The sequence below is a fragment of the Pteronotus mesoamericanus genome, unplaced genomic scaffold (genome assembly GCF_021234165.1).
Source record: "Pteronotus mesoamericanus isolate MK-2021 breed Mesoamerican mustached bat unplaced genomic scaffold, CSHL_Meso_final contig_591, whole genome shotgun sequence".
NCBI classification, from domain to species: domain Eukaryota; kingdom Metazoa; phylum Chordata; class Mammalia; order Chiroptera; family Mormoopidae; genus Pteronotus; species Pteronotus mesoamericanus.
In genome coordinates this window covers 1,965,177-1,986,231 of record NW_026555208.1, presented here as the reverse complement: position 1 = coordinate 1,986,231, position 21,055 = coordinate 1,965,177, and the positions used below count along the sequence as shown (strand labels likewise).

The 21,055-nt window shown below is 42.9% G+C and overlaps 1 protein-coding gene across 1 annotated transcript in view; it reads right to left on the bottom strand.

Annotated features, from left to right (window-relative positions):
• The window catches only part of DNHD1 (dynein heavy chain domain 1), a 71,320-nt gene that overhangs the window by 4,730 nt on the left and 45,535 nt on the right, over positions 1-21,055 (bottom strand). Inside the window, exons 25-35 of the mRNA XM_054580622.1 lie at positions 14,387-15,986; positions 13,989-14,197; positions 13,591-13,795; positions 13,413-13,515; positions 9,739-9,888; positions 9,300-9,482; positions 8,746-9,177; positions 8,071-8,542; positions 853-1,158; positions 470-622; positions 116-294 (exon numbers count right to left, since the gene is read on the bottom strand). Of these exons, the coding sequence (XP_054436597.1) occupies positions 116-294; positions 470-622; positions 853-1,158; positions 8,071-8,542; positions 8,746-9,177; positions 9,300-9,482; positions 9,739-9,888; positions 13,413-13,515; positions 13,591-13,795; positions 13,989-14,197; positions 14,387-15,986 (3,992 nt within the window). The remainder of the gene's footprint in view (positions 1-115; positions 295-469; positions 623-852; positions 1,159-8,070; positions 8,543-8,745; positions 9,178-9,299; positions 9,483-9,738; positions 9,889-13,412; positions 13,516-13,590; positions 13,796-13,988; positions 14,198-14,386; positions 15,987-21,055) is intronic.

The following is a 21,055-nucleotide window of genomic DNA, read 5'->3' as shown; positions in this document are numbered from 1 at the left end:
GTTGCATGGATTTGGCCCTCCCCCACATAACCCCCCATCATCTCCACTTTTCTCCACCCCCATACTCGGGCCCCTCCGAAGCTCATCCCAACCTGTAGAGTGGGCCCCCGAGTACCTCAGCAGCCTTCACAGCTTCGCGGGTATCCAGGGCTCTCATCCTGAGGTCCTGCCAGCGGCTCTCGAGCTCGGGATGCTCCGTGCACAAGATCTCATGCAGCATCTGTTCTTCTAGGATGTCCGTGTTCAGGCCCAGATCCAGAACATTCAGCCCCTTCAGCAGTTCACAGCCTAGTACTTGGGGTCACATGGGAGACATTTAACCCCTTCCCCTTGGCAGAACAAGAAGGTAGGATACACAGGGAGTGTGGTTCCCTGCTATAGTCCTGAACCTACTCTGGGCCAGATTGAGTGAAGCTGGTGGCCTAGTATGTCACAAGGCTGCGCTGTCAACTTACCCACTGGGCCTCACCTTTTTCCAAGGCACTGAGGGGGAGGTTAGTGCTCAGATAGAGACAGAAGCCAGGCTGCACCTGGGGTGGGCTCAGCTGCTCCCGCTGCAGTAGCCATTGCAGTTCTTGGCATCCTAGGCCCAGCTCCATGTTGGTTAGTAGCACAGGCAGGCCTGTGAGGGGGAGGCAAAGGCACACTACCCACCATGTCAGCACATAGGTCCCCATGCACAAAATGAGCTCCCCTGTGGATAACAGCAGGGCTCTTTCAGAGCTGTTCAGCAGGGTTAGTGCCCAGGATGAAGGTGGGAGCTGAGGTCAGCCTGGGTTGTGAGAGGTCTGTGGGGCCACAGAGTGTGGCAAGGACAGAAGAAGGACATGGTGGGTGGGGACCAGTTCTTACCACCAGCAGCTGCCTCCAGCAGCTGAGGACCCAGGTCTGGGTTAGAGCCTGAGAATACACTGAGGTAGGGAACAGGTGGAGACTGGGTCTCCGAGTCTGGCCTTGACTCCTGCCTCTCTGTCTCACCCTCCTTGTTCTCTTGCTCTTGCTTCTGTTCCTTTCCCTCTTCTCTCTCCTTTCCCCTTTCCTCTGCCTTCTGCTCTTTTGTCTTGTCCTTAGCCTTGTCATTCTCGTCACTATCGTTATCTTCCTCTTCCACGTCCTTCTCGTTACGCTCTTTTCCTTGATTTCTCCTGGGGCCCTTCCCTGTGCAGAAAGATGCAGAGGAGCTTTCTCAGAGGAAGAATTAGCCTGCTGGGGAGCACCATCCACCCACGGGCTCCATCTCATGAGGGAAGTCACTTAAGTTCTTTGTGACTCAACTTCTTTATCTGTAAAATGAAGTTGATGTCAGTGAGTCCCTCAGAACGTTACTGTGAAGATGATATGAAACAATATATAAAAAGCACTCAGCTGGCACCTAGTAAACAGTCAATAAATATTAGCCATCATTTGTATTACTCTAAACTCCAGGGAGGTGTTCTAGTCACCCTTGAATTCAGCTCCATTTCTGCCTTCCTTTGGGTTGAAGAGTCAGTGAATTTCCCTTTTTGCCTAAGCCAATCTGCCACTAACACCTAAAAGAGTCATCACAAAATAGAAACCAGTGTTGGTAAGTGAAAGGCCATAAACTGTGGAATTAGCCAAGTCATGGGCAGAGTGGTGTACACAGATGTTTTGTAACCAAGAGCCAACCCAGCCCTTCCCCTTTGCCTTCTCTACTGCAGGGGCCTGAAAAGAAAAATACTTATTATTTAAGTATTAAGAAATTTAAGAATTTTTTAAAAAAGTATTAAGCATTTAAGAAATAGACAAGTGGAGATGGCTGGGTGTACAGTTTGGTATATTCATTTCCTATTGCTTAACAAATTACCACAAACTTAGCAGCTGAAAGGAACACCTACTTATTATCTCAGTTCTACAGGTCAGAAGCTTAGCACAACACGATTGGATGCTCTGCTCAGGGTTACACTGGGCTAAAATCAAGGTATCAACGGGAGTTCTCATCTGGGACTTGGGGCCTCTTCCAGGCTTACGGTTTCCTTTCTTTTCCTGTTGCCCACTCCATCTTCAAACCAGCAATTGTTTGGTTCATTGAATCTTTCTTGTGTTTCAATTTTTTTTTTTTACTTTCTTTCTTTCCTCCTTTCTTCTTAGAATGGCACAGGTGATTGGCTCTACCCAGATAATTCAGGATAATGCGAGGGGGGATCCAAAGAAAAAAACACCAGAATTATCTTCTGGAGGGCAGGCCCCTTGTAGTACAGGCTTCTCTTGCTAGATGAGTATTCTAGAAACCCACCTGGATCAGTGTACCAGCTGGTATTGTTGTGAGAGGCTGTGTTCAGCTTCAGTGATTTTTTTAAAGACTCTTTCAGCACGTTTGCCCATTTCATGATGGGTGATTTATGAGTGCACCTGCCCACACCACGCAGAGTGTTCAGCAGTTTTTGACAAAAAATGGCATGACCCCCATGCCGTACCCTCTCTATTCACCCAATCTCACCTCAAACAACTTTTTTTATTTCCCCACTGAAAAAAAGTCCTCAAAGGGAAATGTTTTGCAGATGTGGAACAGGTGACTAGAAAACGGCAGAAGCACTAAAGGGCATCAAAAGCAACAAGTTGAAAAACTGTTTTGAGCAGTGGAAAAGGTGCCTCGCTAGGTGAATTGCATCAAATGGAGAGTACTTTGAAGGTTACTAAAGTTTAAACAAAAATAAATACAGTTTTTTATAACTAAATTCCAGGTTTTGGGGGGATCCCCCCTCACATCTCTATCTTACAGACAGTTGATTAGTAAATTTAATTACAAATAAATCCCTATTTGTTTAAGCAGTGGTAAGTTGGCTTTTTGTTACTGGTAGTGAGAACATTTCTAAATGATATAGCAAGCTATGGGTTGGCGGAAGCAATGACGGATTTTCTTTTCCCTACTGGGAAGGTGGCTAGGCTATGTGGTAGGTAAGAAGTCGTCTTACATCATGGGACTTAGACTGTGTATTCCCTGGACTTTAGTGGATTTAGTAGAAGACATTGGAGTGTGCTGGCTACTTCTGTACCTAGAAGAAAGAAACTTTAAGGAAATTCCTTTCTGCTCATATCAAGCAGTTTTAGATCACAGACAATAAGACACTTATGCACCTTGCTGCTTTGTAAAAATGATTCTCTACTTCATGTTGCATGGAATAGGAAATTATGGGCTACTGAAGGAGCTTAGAGAATCAGGAAAGCCTGATTCTCCAGGTCCATCCCAAACACTTTTCTCTCTGCACTCCGTACTTGACAAAGATAGTAGTCTCCTTCCCCCTTTTGATTTGGATACAGCCCAAAGTAATAGAGGCTACATTCCATGGCTGATCAGCCTTAGCTCACCAGTCAGACTATTTTTCACATACAGTTCTGAGGTGAAGGCCAAGATTTAGATGGATGACAATTACACTAAAGCTTAGTGGACTTGGTGGAGGCCCCAGCACTAAAGTTAAGAGACAGAAGCCAGAAGGTATGGTTTAAATTCAAGAATGAGAATGTACCAAGATTTCTGGCATTGACTAATAGATAATAGAGTCCTTATAAATGAAATCTGCAGGAAAAAAGTGAGAGATTTAAGGGGATTATCCAGAAAATCCTCCGCCTGGTAACAACTGATCTGTATTTGCTTAATTTTAAGGCAAATCCTGAAATCCCCATACAAAGTCCATTAGGATGTGAATATCTAAGGCAGAACAGGTACAAACAGGGGACCCTTGCCTAACATTTTTTTCCACAGATAGCTCTGGAGAAAGAAGATTATACTATTTAACAGAACCCAGAGCAGCTGAAATGGCTGTCCAAAAACTCCATAACCAGAGAAATAATGCTAATCATTTGCCTTACTATCTCTGTCTGACATTATATAGTACATGCTAGAGACTAATATACAGTGTGTGTTTCTTATCCTGTCCCAGTTTCTGAGCAGGAAGTTTACTGTAATTGTCTTGATCTGATTTTGCTTCACTTTGCATATCAGGTATATTGATATGGTGACATGGCCTGTAATCTATCATAGGTTACAGAATCATGAAGAGACTTCTGGCCAAGATGGAGGCATAGGTAGACAGACACGCTTCGTCTTCTCATACAGCCATAAGACGGAATCACAACTAAACTAAAAACAAAAAAAAAAACAACAACCAGAACTACCAGAAAATTGAACTGTATGAAGCCTGACAACCAAGAACTTTAAAAAGAAATATTCATCCAGATGGGTAGGAGAGATGGAGACAGGGAACAGGGGGCGGAGAGGACATGATGTGGAGGCAGCAAGGCAGTGGTGGTGAGGCAGCAGTACAGGCCAGTGGAATGGGTGACCCCACATTCACATGTGGCAGATAAAAACTGAGGGACAACTGGGGAGCTAGTGATCCCTGTCTCAGGCCAAACCACACAGCCCAGGTTTCCAGCGCTGGAAAAATAAAGCGGATAACTTCTGGCTATAAAAACCAGGAGGAGTTGGGTAGTGGAAGAAACTGCCACTTCCTCAGAAGGGTCTGTTTAAAGGACCCACAGGATCCTAGAATGTAAGCAAACCCACCCACTTTGGAATTCAGCACCAGGGCAACAGCTACAAGGGACCAGTCACATAGAGGAAGTGAGGAAGGGACTAGTAAGGGGGTGAGAGCTGAGCAAGTGGCATTGTTCCCTTTCAGACCCCTCCCCACATGCAGCGCCACAAAGCAGTGAAGTGGGCTTCCCCAGCCCTGGAGAATACCTAAGGCCCCACCCCTTACAACGTAACAGGTGTGCCAAGCATGGGAATCAAAGCAACTCTACTTAATGCACAGAAACACAGGGAGGCTGCCATAAAGAGGAGACAGGGAGATAAGACCCAAATGAAGGAATGGCTCACAACTCCAGAAAAAGAACTAAGTGACATGGTGATAGTCAACCTATCAGATGCAGAGTTCAAGACAATGGTGATTAGGATACTCAATCAAATGATTGACTATGGCCACAAAATAAAGGAACAAGTGAAGGTTATACAAAGTGAGATGGAGAAAAATCCACAGGGACCCAACAGTGAAGGGAAGGAGACCAGGTTTCAAATCAACGATCTGGAACAAAAGGAAGAAATAAACATTCACCCAGAACAGAAAGCAGAAACAAGGATTCAGAAAAATGAGGAGAGGCTTAGGTATCTCTGGGACAACCATAAATGTACCATTATCCAAATCTAGGGGTGCCAGAAAGGAGAAGAGGAAGAGCAAGAAATTGAAACTTATTTAAAAAAACAATGAAGGAAAACTTCCCCAATTTGGCAAAGGAAATAGACATACAAGTCCAGGAAGCACAGAGAGTCCCAAACAAGTTGGACCCAAAGAGGGCCACACCAAGACACATGATAATTAAAATGCCAAAGGTTAAAGATGAAAAGAGAATCTGGGGAGTGATCTGCCTGAGCAAGATGGTTGCTGCCGTATGAGAGATGACTTAGCACGGGGATCCTGCCAGCTACTCCCTCAGTTATTTCCCCAAAGCCTCCTTCCTTAGTCCCTCCTCAAGCATCGCCGGCCCACTCTGCCCTGCCTTTACCAGAGCCCAGGGTACCCTTGCTTGAGTCCCAAGAACAAGGATTCCTTTGATGTGGGCTGTAACCTCTTTGCGAAGCTTTCTGCATATATGAAGAATACACAAAAGGAGGCAAATAAGCATTTTGAAAAACCTCTGCTCATGAAATTTAAGCATCTGCATGACTATTTAAATACCCTACTTCTGGATGAAATTGATCCAGACAGTGCTGAGGAATTCACAGTTTCCAGAAGATTGTTCTTGGATGGGGATCAGCTGACACTGGCTGACTGCAGCTTGTTACCCAAGCTGAACATTATTAAAGTTGCTGCCAAGAAATACCATGACTTTGACATTCCAGCAGAATTCTCAGGAATCTGGCGCTATCTCCACAATGCTTATGTCCGTGAAGAATTGACCCACATGTGTCCCAAAGACAAAGAAATTGAAAATACCTATGCCAGTGTGGCTAAGCAGCAGTTAAGACAATTCTTCCAGTAAAAAATGCTCTCATATTATAAAGGTTTTTGGAAATAAGAATATGGAAAATACTGTCTTCTCTCTCCAACTCTCTTACGAAAAAGGAAAAAAAAAAAAAAAACCCTGTATTTTCTGTATCTGTCCACGGTGTATTTTAAAGATCCTCATATTTTTGCTTAATTTTCTTATTTCCATGGCATAACCACTGCAACTATAACAACTGAAATCTTAAATGATACAGAAACTACCAAGATCTTTTGCTATTTGATTGAATTCCTAGAATGCATCATGTGTAAGCTCAACAGATGACTGAAGTTACAAGGGATGTAAGTAGACCCACAATCTCAAGCTGCTGCTTAGAAAAAAATCCATCAAAATCATTAAAACAATTTTAAATTAAAGAAAAAGGTGAAGAGAGAATTTTAAAAGCAGCAAGAGAAAAGAAGAGAGTTACCTACGAAGGAACTCGCATAAGACAATCAGCTGATTTCTCAAAAGAAACTTTGCAGGCCGGAAGGGACTGGAAAGAAGTATTCAAAGTGATGAGAAGCAAAGACCTACAACCAAGGTTACTCTATCCAGCAAAGCTGTTATTTAGACTTGAAGGTCAGATAAAGTGCTTCCCAGACAAAGTAAAGTTAAAGGAGTTCATCATCACCAAGCCCTTATCATATGAAATATTAAAGGGACTTTTTTAGGGAAAAGAAGAGGATTGAAACTATGAACAATAAAATGACAACAAACTCACAACTATCAACAACTGAACCTAAAAAAAAACAAACCAACTGGGCAAACAACTAGAGCAGGAACAGAATCATAGAAATGGAGCTCACATGAAAGGTTATCGGTAGGGAGGGGGAAAGGGGAGAATGGGGGGAAAGGCAAAGGGAATAAGAAGCATAATTTGTAGGTACATAAGAAACAGGGGAATGTTAAGAATAGCGTAGGAAATGGAGAAGTCAAATAACGTATATGCATGCCCCATGGACATTAGCTAAAGGGGGGGATTGCTGGAGAAAAGTGGGGTACCAGGCAGAAGGGCAAAGGGGAAAAATTGGGGTAAATGTTATAGCATAATCAATAAAACATACTTGAAAATAAGTCACAATATTATTTTTTTAATTAAAAATAAAAATTCTGTGAGGAAAATAAATAATGAAGAGCCACATCCAGATCTAATCAACAGCAATGAACATCATTTAGAGCTCCTGGACTCAGAATTGTATGCAGCAATTAGATGTTTCTTCAGGGTGTCTCTGAGGGGGTGAATTCATTTATAGCTACATATGTGCTAGTTTTATAATGGGCATTTTTGTGATTGTGCATGGGCACAATGGAAAGCAGTGCTGAATAACCAAGGGATGGACTATAATGAGGTATCAGTAATATATTAGTAGTAATAATGACTAACATTTTGGAGAACTTATCATATATTAGGCATTGTGTGAACACTTTTTATGTGAATTACCATATGTAATATAGCACTTTATGAGATGAGTATAACTAAGACCTTCATTTTATTGGCAAATAGACTTAGATTTAGAGAGATTAAGTACCTTGCCTTAGGTCAACAGCTAGCAAAGGACCAATAGTTGACCCAGATAGTCTGATTATAGAGCCCATATTACAGATCCCTTTATTACACATCTTCCATTGGAGATGTCTACTGTCATCACCCCTAACCCTTTCTTCTGGGAAATAAATACCTTTCCTTCCTTTCCCTAGGAAATGTTCCTTCTTACACTCCACCAAGATGGTCTTTGATCCAAGCAGAACCAATAGAAATAGTTCCCCAGAATTTCTGAACATAGGACAAATTTGGATTGCAAGGCCTAAGTTCTTTGCCAAGCTTCCAATGGTGTTTAGCAGACTAGAGAAGTGGAAGATCATGGATGGACTACTCAGCCACAGATTCATAATCATTGCAATATGGGCCAAAACATGTGACCTAACTTAATAGCCTAGTGAAATCTGGGATTCCCTGGCCACAACAATTAAGCGTCTTTATTATGAAAGGGAAGCTCACTATGGCTAGAGTGTTGGACAGTTCAGACAATTGAGAAGCATTGTGATTATTATCCCTGGCTTTACCTTTGCCGTTGGTGGGAACTGGGGTCAAGCATCTAGTATCTTCCAAAGGTGGTGGGTTCAGCCAGATGAGAGCCTGGTTGCTGGGGTCAAGTACCAGAGGCCAACGGCAACTAAAGTAATGCGTGAAACTCCGCAGCAGCAGGCCTGCCAGGCGAGCAGACTTTGCCTGTGGCTTCAGGTCTCGGTCCCACTGGAGCTGTTCAGGTTCAGAGCTCAGCAAGGACAGAAGGCTGAAGGGAGAGCGTGTGGAGAGCAGGGTTTTTTTCGGTGGTGTGATGACAGATTTCTGATTCTGCTTCAGGGCCTGTGCCACATCATCTGGGCCTAGGGTCTCCTGAAAGCCGCTACACAGAGCCAGCCACTTGGCCAGGAGCTCCTGGCGCCGTGCTGGTGGGAAGGGACCCAGGTAAACGATGGCAGCTGAACACAGGAGGGCATCTCCGAACACAGTCCTGCAGTGCCCCTTCAACTTCTGGTGTGGAAGGGAAGACCAGAGTGAGGAGGGTAGAAGCAGAGAGTCTGGCAGAGAAGGAGCAAGTCAGGATATGGAGCAAAGCATGACAAGAGGGGCAGAGCTGGACAGAGGGAAACAGTAAGGGCCCAGGGAGGAGAATAGGAGTGCAGGCTGTGGTACAGAAGTGAACTTTGGGGGGAAATCTGGGACGAGTTGTTTACCTGGAGCTCTGCAGTCCAGGAACGCATGGGCGTGACCAGTGCAGCCTTTATGGGCCACTTGTGATACTGGCCACTCTGAGCCCAACTGAGATCCTCTACCAGACTGCTATGGGAAGCCTGAGCATCTTCCAGCTTCTTGGTCAGGGCCAAATTGTGCTCTAGGATCTCCTGAGCCTGGAACTGGTAGTGGGCCAGGCGGGCCTGCTCCCGAGCCAGAGTTGCCTCTATCTGCCGCAGCAGCAGGCCTGTGGGCAGTCCTCGGTGTTGTGCCAGCCTGTAGTGCAGAACAGCCCAGAGCCAGGCTGCCAGGCTTGCTGCAGGTATGCTTACGGCCCGCAAGGCTGCATCACTCATACCTGGAGCCTTCAAAGCTAGGTTTAACTTTATTACCTCTGAGTCTGTCATCTTCTCCTTGGGGAAGAACACCAGCTCCTGGGAAGGTTTATGTTAAAAGGGATGGAGACATAGATGCTTGGAACCTTGCCCCAAACTCCTCACCTTGCCAAGCGTCCCCCTTGTGCCTCTGCTCTCCTCATCCATTATGCATACCCTACCTGATAAAAATCCTCAGTGCATAACAGCTGCTTGGCACTGGCCCAGCCTCTTTCACGGTGGAACAGGTCACACAGTGCATCGGTCACCTGGATCACAGATTCTGGTGGTGCTCGATAGCTCCGGATCTCCTCGAAGTCAGTCACCTTCAGCTGGCTCAGGGGCCCAAGAAATGCCTTGCCCATCTAAATGAGGAGAGATTCACTCTGTCTGAAGTTAGCTTCTGAAATGCCCTCTTTCTTCAAGGTATTGCCAAGAGGAATCACCTCCTCTTAGGAGTCCCCATGAAGGGATTATTCCTCAAGCCACCTTATTTACCTTTGCACCCTCCCCCAGGAGACTCCATGACAAATCAACCCATCCTCTCTTCTGGGCCTCCTACCAGGGGCTGTCCTCTCCCAAAATGGGAGCAGAGCAGGGGAGGCGACAGGAAGAGCCCACCTGCTCCAGGAAAGCCTCGTGCTGAGCCTGCAGGGCATCCCACTGCTTGGTCAGGTTCTTAATGAGGTTCTCCTGCTGCCCACACTCTGCCAGTTGCTGCTTGTATAGGAGCTTGCCTTGCTCTAGCTGCTGATGCAGTGTGCTGAGATTCTGTAAACAGAGATACAGGCTGCAGTTCCAGATCCTACGCCAGGTGGGAATATCCCAAGGGAAGACCCCATGGACTTGGGGCTACAACACGCTCCTCGCTCAGTAGTTAAGGTGATTAAGTTGAACTCCAGAGAAGCCACAGTTATGGACTGAGCTCTGGTGCTGTCACTTCCTGGTATAGAAGTCCTACATCTAGTGATACAGCCCCTGAGTTGGTGGCTGCTTCTCTTGGCCTGCCATACAGGCCCAGGTAATCTGAATCCAAAGCCTATCTGCTTGACCATTATGCTACACTCTCTCTTACTCGACCATTAGTGACATTTGTCACAGAGGCAGTTCTCTTCCTTTTGAAACATTTTACTCTCTTGACTTCCATTATACCATATTCTCTTTTGGCTTTTTCCAACTTCTGTGGCTGCCCTTTCTCAGTCTTTTCCTCTGTCACCCTTTAAATATTCCTCAGCAATTTTTCTCAGGGCCCCCTTCTCTTCTCACCCCACATTTCTATGTACCCTCCCAAATCTCATGACTTTATCACTTATATTTTAACAACTCCCAAGTCTCTATCTCTAGCCAGATTCTTTCCCCAGCCCCACACCCATGTATCCATCTCCGTAATGGAAACCTCCTCTTCGGTGTCTCTCAGACCCCTCAGACCCCAGGTATTCAAAGATGAATATATTGGCCTCCTTATATCTCTTAGTCTTACTTGTCTGTTCATGTGTTCTTTTCCTTAGCATTGTGGCAAAATACACTCAAGTTTCCCAAGGAAGAAACTTAATTGTTACACTGACTCCATCTCTTCTATGTTCCCCAAACCCAATCCATCTTTAAGGCCTTTTAATTCTACCTATTAAATGTCCCTCATGTCTACTCCCGTCCCAGTACCCATCCCTTCTGCCTATGGTCTCTCACTCCTGACCTTATGCACTGGCCTCCCTTCTTAATCCCCTCCTTTAATCCACTTTCCATGCTGCAGCCTGACTGGATTTCTAAAAACCAAATGTCATCATCATCATGACCCTTACTGCATTTGCCATTGTTTCATTTGGTTTATAATACCTCCATGACCAGAAGGCCTCTACTTGTCTTTCCAACATCATCTCCTTTTTCCTCTCCCGGTACTTGACTCTCCAGCCATTTCTTGACTCTCCAGGAACTGACTTTCAGTTCCTCCAGTGTGGCCACTGGGTCTTTGCACATGCTGTTACTTCAACCTGTGACATTCTTCCTCCTCACCCTCATTTAAGCAAAATCTTACCTAATCTTCAGGCATCAACTTTGATGTACTTCATTTATTTGTTTACATATGTAAGGATTGCTTTTTGAGCACCTACTGTGGCACTATGTTTTCTCTAGAAAGTCTTTCTTGATACTTCAGAGTATCCTGAACTTTCTCTGTGACCACACACTATTTTGTAATTGCCTGGATAAGTTTATCTCTCCCAGTAAACTAGGCACTGTAAAGGCAGTGTCTTATCTTTCTTATTAGGAGGTACTCTAACCTAATATTAATAGTGGCTAACATTTATTGAACTCTTAATATGTGCTAGCACTTTTAAATGCTTTCCATGTAATCCTCATTCTAAATCTCTCTGGATTTCAGTTTTTTTGTCTGTAACATGGAGGGAAAAAGGAGAGCCACCTCAGAAAGTTGTGGCAAGGATTCTATCTATCTACCTGTCTATCCATCCAGATGTAAACATAAGATGTATACATAGCCATAGACAAAAATATTAATGAATGCTTGGACAAAAGAACGTAGAGTTCAATTAATTTTTGTGGAGTACAGTAATGAATAAATGAGCCAATTCAAAGTGAGAGAGGAAAGAAGTAGAGTCATCCGGAACAACTCCTGGGATTTGGCTTAAATGAGTAAGTGGATGGTTGTGTCATTTCCTGGGGTGGAGAACACTGAAAGCAGTACATACTCTCATGCTGTTCAGTGAATGACCAAGGGATCTGACAGTGAATGCCCCTGAGACTAGGAACATTTCTTATTTATATTTTGGGCCTCTTATTTTGTGTTCTGATATAACTGACCTAGGGATCCAAGAGTGATAGCACCTCTAAGCCAGATCAACAATTCTTGGTACTGTATTTGTCATCTTGGGAAAAGGTAGGGCCCAAGACAAAAAACTGGAAATGGAAAACATGGGAGAGAAGACTCCTGACCCTCCATGAACTTCTCTATTTTGGCATACCAACTGAGTCTTGAGGTTCAGTCTATCCAGTGATTCCCAGCAGTGGATGGTAGGAGATCCCAGTTCCATGAAAACTTCAGGGAGCACCATTTATATAGAATGCAATGAAAACCACACATACAGTACAGATACCATGTGAGCCATGCCCCTGGAGTTGTGCCACTCTGGGTGATAGCCCAGAGAACACCCACCAGAAGAGGCAGGTTAGGCATTAGGAGCTGAAAGGCCTGAAAGCCCAGTAGAAAGTCAGTCAGATTATCTGCTAGTGAGTTGAGCACCACTACTCTGTAGTTATCGCTGAACCTGCATCAAAGTCTTGTGTAGCAGGAAGAAAAAAAATGCTATTTCAGAATTTGTCATTAAAAATAAGACAAAAGGAAAAAAACCTTTCTTTATTTTGGGAAAACACTTTTAACTGAGAGTATTTGGCTATAGAAGGTGTGATGACCCCACTTCTACTACGATTAGCTATAAATGAGAGGTTAGTTTATTTAAAGAAGGAGAATTGCTCTGTATTTGAAAGCAGTAGGATTTAGGGTTTGGACTAGAAAAAAAAATCTTTTATTATAGACTAGAAAAAAATCTTTTATTACATGAGAATTTTATTTGGGGAGCTTTAAAAGAAAAGTAGGGTGGCTGAATAACATTGAGGAGCAGATATTGGGGATATGGGAAGAGAAGAGAAAAGTTGGTCACTGGGAAGTGCCCTGTAGAAGAGGATGATGGAAGAAATTCAGGACACTGAGGACTAGTATACCATTTAAATCTACTTCTGATTCTGTTCTAGAATGTAAATTTTCCCTACAGCCATCACGCATCCACATTTCCCCTCTTTACACAGCAACCATGTATATTTGGTGCTTTGTGGAAGGAAGAGGTAGAGGGGAAAAAGTAATATTAGAAAAGAGGTTAGCTACAACCTCGTTGAACTGGCAGTGATAGAGCATTCAGGAGAAGAGGGTCAGAGGGAGATGTGACCACGACAATGTCATCGCTGCCCATGCCAGATAGGAACCTGCAGAGATCTCTGGGAGCATTCTGAACTTCACACGGTCAAGGTACTAGAGGCAACCAGAAGCTGACAATTGGGTAATTGGGTTTCACATGTTTAGAAGACTCAGCTAGGTCTCAGCACCATCATGGGGAGTTTTGAGTCTACACTCTAAAGGAGGAGGCAGTAGCGATTAGAAAGACCCTATGGGGATGGGAGACTCTTCAGATTCAAGAACTAAGGTTCGGTCTTGTTGGTTCCTCCAAAGTCCCATTTTGGGCTTTTGCTTTGGCCCCATTGTGCATGCCTCATAGCCTTCTCCCCCTTACCAGGAGGGAGTCTTTCAGCTCCTGTTCCAAGGTGAAGATCTGGTTGGTGTGGGTATGGTGCTGCTCAAATAAGGTTGTCAGATTCTCCAGGGCATTGTGGATCCTGGAGATACAATGTTCCAGTGAGTGGACCTGAGGGAGGAGGAGGAGGTAGAGGGCAGGGAATGGGACCTCTCACCGCTGTGCCTTGCTCTTCATCTTCAGGATCATTTGTTGCTGCAGCAGCACAAAGGTGTCCAGGAAATCTAGGAAGGTCTTAGGGGTGACAAGTGGCAATTCAGGGCACAGGTGCCCATGGTAACTGGCAGCCGAAAGATGGATGAGAGCCATGGCTTTGGCCATACTGGGAATTGAGTCCTGGAGGTCTGGGCACTTCAAGGAATCTGCAACAGGCATGGATTTAGTCCAGACTAGTGAACTGGTAGAAAGGGAAAGGAAAGGGACCCTCTCCTGGCGTGGAAAGGAGGGCAGAAAAGGTGAAGGGGGCTCGCTAGGTTCTAGAGAGATAGACCTAAGTAATAATCCTCATTAGAACCTGGTTGAGATGAATGGCAAGGATAAGTAAAAAGCACTCACCATCACCAAGGTGTAGACCCTGAGCACCCTCCAGGTGGTGCTGGGCCACACTGACTAGGGAATCTTGGTCCCAGGGTTCATAGCGGTCAATGCTGGCAATGGCCAGTTGAAGGAGTCTTAGGAACAGAGTGGAGGGCAGCTGTTTGTGGACCTTGTCATCTCCGATCAGGATGAACATGTGCAGGTGGCTGCATACCTGCTGGTAGAACCTGTGGGCCAGGAGCTCAAATACTATCCTCGCCTTTATCCCTGTTTGCCCATCCAGGCCTCAGTCCCAACCCTGACTACTTAGCCCTGACATTCTGAGCCCTCACAGCAACCTGTACTTTTCTTTTTGGCCATTTGGCCAGAATAGAGTAAGAGTAGAGCAGCCCCTAGAATGAGGTTCTTGGTCTCACCTCTGTAGCAGCTTTTCTTTCCTGATGGCCTGCTTGGCATTAAGGTTCTCCCTGAGGAGATGTTCTTCAATGTTGTCCAGATCTGCCTCTGTGTACTGGTCAGGGAAATAGCCTGAGTTTCCCAAGGCCAACAGACGATGAAGGGTGGTAAGATCCACACCCTCGGGCACCAGCAGGGCCACTGACTGGCCTAACATGCCAGCATGCCAGCTGGCCTCCTGCAGACACTGGAAAATGGCCTCCTCTGACCCACATGGCAGATGGAAGAGGCGGGCCTGACAAATGCTAGCTGCCAGAGTGATGGCAGTACAGCGTCCAGTGCCCAGAGCTCCCGAGAGAAGCAAGCCATGCTGTCGGGGCCTGGCCAGCACCCGGACCAGGCGGGCCACATGCTGGGCCATCGAGTGGCACTGAGCAAGGTGGGGGCTCAGCGTTAGCTGGGCAGCTGACATGGCTAACTGCTCCCCCAGGCTCTCCCACTGCCGTTCCAGATACAAGTTGGGGCTCTCAGAGTTGGAACCTAGTATCAGATCCTGACTGAAGACCAGGTCTGAGGGCTTTTCCTGGGGACAGAGTAGTAGCACTGGTAGCAACAGGGGTGAGACTAGGTCCATCTTGGCTGTCTTCTGCCACCAATTCTTGGATTTATGGGGCTGAAATTTGTAGCTGGAGGCCCTTGAGCCTTCCTCCTGTTTTATCTTTTGACTTATTCTCTCTGTGCTCTCCCTCCTTTCTAGGGCTATGGATGGTGCCAGACCTGGATCACTGGAGGGTGGGCTTGTGGTGAACCAAAGGCCATAAGAGTCCTCCTCCTCCTCTGTCTCGCTACCACTGTTGCTTAAGTCCTCCCACCGGGCCAACTCCCCTTCAGATTCCACTTCAGACACCCTCTCTTCCTCCTCTTCCTCATAGCCCATGCCAAGGTTTTGGGTCACTGGCCCACAGCAAAAGACACTCTGAGCTACTTCTAGGAGTAGTTTGGCACAGTGGGAGCGTTCCCCAGGGCTGTCTAGCCGGTCACAAAATGTTCTCTGTGCCTCATGCAGCCAAAGACGCACCATGTTGCGCATGGCCATCATAATTGTCAGGCGGGTGCCACGCAAGCCTGACACCCGGCGCAAGTGCTCCTGGTGGTTGGGATAGTCCAGAAAACCTCGGGAGCCTGTTCTGGTTGGCAGCAGCTGCAGGCTGCCCAGTAGTTGACTCACAGAGTGCAGGGAGAAACAGTAGTGTGGGTGGAGGGGTGAAGGCAGGAAGCAGCTGCCCACAGCCTCCCAGGCCTCCACAGAGGCCTGGACCAGGGCTTTTGCTAGAACACCCTCCCGTTCCACAGAGGGGAAGCGCTCAAGCCAGGCCTGGATGATAGGGGTGTGCCTGCTCAGCAGCATGTCCTGAGTCATGTTGGCCAGGGTCAGCACTGTGAAGAGTCGAAAAAGGCGTGGGCACAGTGGGCGCTCACAGGAGCCTGGTACTGTGGCTGTGGCCAGGAAGTTGACTAACGGCTGCAGCTTCTGCAGTTCCAAGGTGCTGTGTGTATACACAGTGCCACCCATTGCCTGGCGCAGAGTCTCTAACACTGGCTGACAGCTCTCCACTGGGTCTGTAGGACATTAAGAATAACAGTGAGGACATACATGGGTCCACATGGCAGTGTCACCCTGTTCCTCTCTCCCTGCCTCACTCTGCTTACTTCCGCAAGCATAGAGTTCTAAAGGAATTTTATGCATCTGATGTGTTGGGACTTGGCCATCTCTACATTGTTCTCTTTCCCACACACTCTCCCTAAAAGTGGGTAATTTCTTCAGTCTTCTCCCCCAAATCCTACCCTTGTAGCCAATTATTCATTAACTGAAGGTTAATGAATAGGAAAGCTTGGAAGCTAAGATGGATGTAAATCTAATCTGACCACAGTAGGGGGGAAAGTGCACTCATCATCACAAAGAGTGTGGAGTTATATCACATGCCACTTGCATAAAGTCGACTTTATTAACGCATGAATTATATAAAATAAAATATACACATTTTAAAGGTGTAGTTCAATGAACTTCAACAAATGTACCTGTGTAACCACCATTCCAGTGATACTTAGAACATTTTCATCACCCAGCAAGTTTCCTTGTGCCCTTTGCAGTCAACTCCCCTACTACATTGTCCCAGGAATTTCTATCTGATTTAATTTCTATCACTGTAGATTAGCTTTACCTATTCTGGAACTTCATATAAGAGGAATCATACAGTAGGTAGTTTAGCATGTCTGACTTCTTTCACTTGGCATGATTCTGAGATTTATCCATGTTTTGTGTGTATCAATAGTTGTTCCATTTTATTGCTGAGTAATAGTCTATTATGAAAATACCACAATTGTAGATCCATTGACACATTGATGGGCATTTAGGTTCCTGGATTTTGACTATTCAGGATAATGCTGCTATGAACATTTGTGTATAAGTTTGAGAACATACATAATTTCATTTCTCTTGGGTAAATACTTACAAATAGAATTGCTGGGTCTTATGGGAAAACATGTATTTAATTTGATAAGAAATTGCCGTACTCTCTTCATAGTGGTTATATAATTTCACTCTACCAGCAAAGTGTGAAAGTTTCAGTTGCTCTACATTTCTCAACACTTATTCTTCTCAGTTTTTCTAATTATAATCTTTCTGATAGATATGAACTACTATCTCATGGTGGTTTTAATTAGCAGTTCATTGATGCCTAATAGCATCGAGAATCTTTTCATGTGTTACTGGTGTCGCATATATATTTCTTTTGTAAAGTGTCTGTTCTTTAGTTCATTAAAAAAATGGAGTTTGTTTTCTTATTGAGATGTAAGAGTTATTTTCTGGGTATAAACTCTTTGTCATTTATATGTATCGTGAATATTTTCTTTCTATGGCATATTTAGAATTTTTCTTAACAGTGTCCTTCAAGGGCTTTGGGTTTCAATTTTTGTGTTTTGCCTCAGAAATCTAACCAAGATCACAGATATTTTGTACAACATTAAAAAAATTATAGTTTTAGCTTTTACATTCATGTGTGTAATATGTTTATAATTGATTTTTGTGTATGTCATGAATTAGAATTCAATGTATTTATCCCCACCTGCCACAGATATGCAGTTGTTCCAGCCCCATTCATTGAAAAAACTGTCCTTTACCCTCATTGAATTATCTTGGCATGTTTGTTGCAAACCAACTGACCATATATGATGATATATCAAATTTTCTGTTGTTACATTAACATGTATACATGTCCTTATACCAATACTACACCCTCTTGATTACTGTAGCAGTACAGTAAGTCTTGAACTCACTAGTTTAAGACCTTTAACTTTGTTCTTCTCTTTCAAAATTTGACTCTTCCATGTCTTTTGCATTTCCACAAAAGTGTCTGAATAAGACTGTCTGTTTCTATCAAAAGTCTGCTCAGATTTAGATTGTCATTACATTGAATCTAGAGATCAGTTTGGTGAGAATGAGCACCTTAATGATATTGACTCCTCTGATTCATGAACATAGTACATCTTCATTTATTTAGGCCTCCTTTATCTCAGCAATATTTAATAATTATCAGTATATCTTTCATTAAGTTTATTCTTAAATATTTTAAGCTTTTAGATATTCTAAACAATATTTAAAATTTTTGATTTCCAATTGTTTGTGACTAGGATATAGAAATACTAATGATTTCTATAGACTGACTTTGTATTCTGTGACCTTGTTAAATTCACTATGTATTCTAGTAGTTTCACAGGGGTTTTTTTGTAGATTCCTTAGGATTCTCTATATAGAAAATCATGTCATATACTGTCAGTGTTACTTTGTCCTTTCTACTTATCAAGCCTTCATTTCTTTTTCTAAACTTTTTCCATTGATGTGGGTCTCTGGTGCAATATTGAATAGAAGCAGTGGATATTCTTGCCTTATGACTGTTCTTAGGGAGAAAGTGTTCAGTATTCACCATTAAGTACAGGCATTCCTCATTTGATTGCTCTTCACTTTATTGTACTTTGCAGATATTCTATTTTTTACAAATTGAAGGCAAGACCCTTCACCACAAAACTATTACCATTCTCGGAAGGCTCAAGTGATAGCATTTTTTAGCAATAAAGTATTTTAAAATTAAGATGCATTATTTTTTAGTCATAATGTTATTGCACACTTAATAGACTACAGTATAGTGTAAACATAACTTTTAAATGCACTGGGAAACCAAAAAAATCACTTTATTACAGTATTTGTTTTATTTCAGTAGTCTGGACATAAACCTGCATTATCTCCAAGGAAGGCTTGTAGGTAAATAACTGTAGTAAATGCCTTTCATCAAATTGAGAAAGTTTCCTCTATTCTTAGTTTGCTGAGTTACTATAACATTGAATTTTATCAAATTCTTTTTCTTTATGGAGAAGATCTGACACTTTTTCTGGTTTGTTCTGTTAATATCATGAATTACACTGACTTTTGAATGTTAAGTAAACTTTGCATTCCTGGGATATACCCCATTTGATCATAATGTGTTGTCTTTTTTTATATGTTGTTGAATTTTACTTAATATTTCATTGAGGATTCTTTTCTATCTTCCATGATTTTTAATTACATTTTATTGATTATGCTATTACAGTTGTCCTGTTTTTCCCCCCTTTGCCCTCTTCCACCCAGCATCCCCCACTCCCTCAGGCAATCCCCACACCATTGTTCATGTCCATGAGTGATGCATGGCTACTCTATTTCCTATACTGTACTTTACATCCCCATGGCTATTCTGTAACTACCTATTTGTACTTCTTAATTCCCTCACCTCTTCATCCATTCTCCCACACCCCTCCTCATCTGGCAACCATCAAAATGCTCTCTGTATCCATTATTGATTTTGTCTCTGTTCTTGTTTGCTAGTCATTGGTCTCTTAATAAGAATTTTATTGAATCTGTGTATTACTTTAGGTAGTAAGGACATTTTAACAATATTAATCCTTATAATCCATGAGCAAGTTATATCCTTCCATTTATTTTTATCTTGTTCAATTTCTTTCTTCAGTACTTTATAGTTTTCAGAGTACAGGTCTTTCTCATCTTTAGTTTGAATTTATTCCTAGATATTTTATACTTTTGATGCAAATGTAAATGAGATTGTTTTCTTAATTTCTTCTTTTGATCATTTACTATTGGTGTATAGAAATTTCTGCATATTGATTTTGTATCCTGCAACTTTACTGGAATCATTAGTAGTTCTAATAGTTTTTTTGTGAAGTATTTAGGGTTTTTATATATAGTATCATGTCATCTGCAAATAATGAGTTTTACATCTTCCTTTCCAGTTAAGATGCCTTTTATTTCTTGTCTTCTCTGATTGTTATGGCTACAACCTTCAATACTATGTTGACTAGAAGCGGTGATAGTGAACATCCTTGTCTTGTTCCTGATCTTAGAGGAAAGGCTATCAGTTTTTCACCATTGCGTGTATTATCTGTGTGCTTGTCATATACGGCTTTTATTATATTGAGGTATGTTCTTTTTATACCCACTTTGTTGAGCTTTGATCATAAAAAGATGTTGAATTTTGTCAAATGATTTTTATGAATCTATTTAGATGATCATATGGTTTTATCCTTTATTTTGCTAATGTGATTTACTGCATTAATTGATTTATGAATATTGAACCATCTTTGTATCCCTGGGATGAATCCTACTTGGTCATGGTGTATAATCCTCTTAATGTATTGTTGAACCCAGTTTGCTAATTTTTTTTTAAAGATTTAACTTATTTTTAGAGAGGGGAAGGGAGGGAAAAAGAGAGGGAGAGAAACATCAATGTGTGGTTGCATCTTGCGCGCCCCCTCCTGGGGACCTGGCCTGCAACCAAGGGATGTGCCCTGCACTAGGAATCCATCCCACCCGTGACCCTTTCACGGGCCAGCGCTCAATCCACTGAGCCACATCAGCTAGGGCCAGTTTACTAATATTTTGTTGAGAATTTTCATATCTCTGTTCCTCAAGGATATTGGCCTGTAATTATTTTTAATGTCTGTATCTTGTTTTGTATCAGAGTAATGCTGGCTTCATAAAATGAGTTTGGAAACATTCTGTCTTCTTCAATTTTTTGAAATAGTTTGAGAGAATATAGTATTAATTCTTTTTTGGATGTTTGATAGAATTCAGCTGTGAAGCTATCTGACCCTGGACTATTATCTGTTGGGAGTCTTTCAATTACTGCTTCAATTTCCTTGCTAGTAATTGGTCTCTTTAGATTTTTATATTTTTTCCTGGTTCAGTCTTGGAAGGTTATAGACTTCTGAAAAAATATCTGTTTCTTTTCAATTGTGGCATTTGTTGGCATATAATTGTTCATAGTATTCTTCAATGATTCTTTGCATTTCTTTGATGTTGGTTTAACTTCTCTTTTCTGATTTTATTTGGGCTCTCTCTTTTTTTCTTGATGAGTTTAGCTAAAGGATTGTCTATTTTATTTATCTTTCTAAAGAACCAGATCTTAGTTGTATTGATCTTTTCTATTCTTAAAAATTTCCATTCTGTGTATTTCTGCTCTGAACTTATTTCCTTTTGTTTATTTTGGGTTTTGTTTGTTTTACTTTTTCTAGTTCCTTAGGTGTAGAGTTAGATTGTTTACTTGGGATTTTTTCCTCTTTCTGTGTTAGGGCTGTATAGCTAT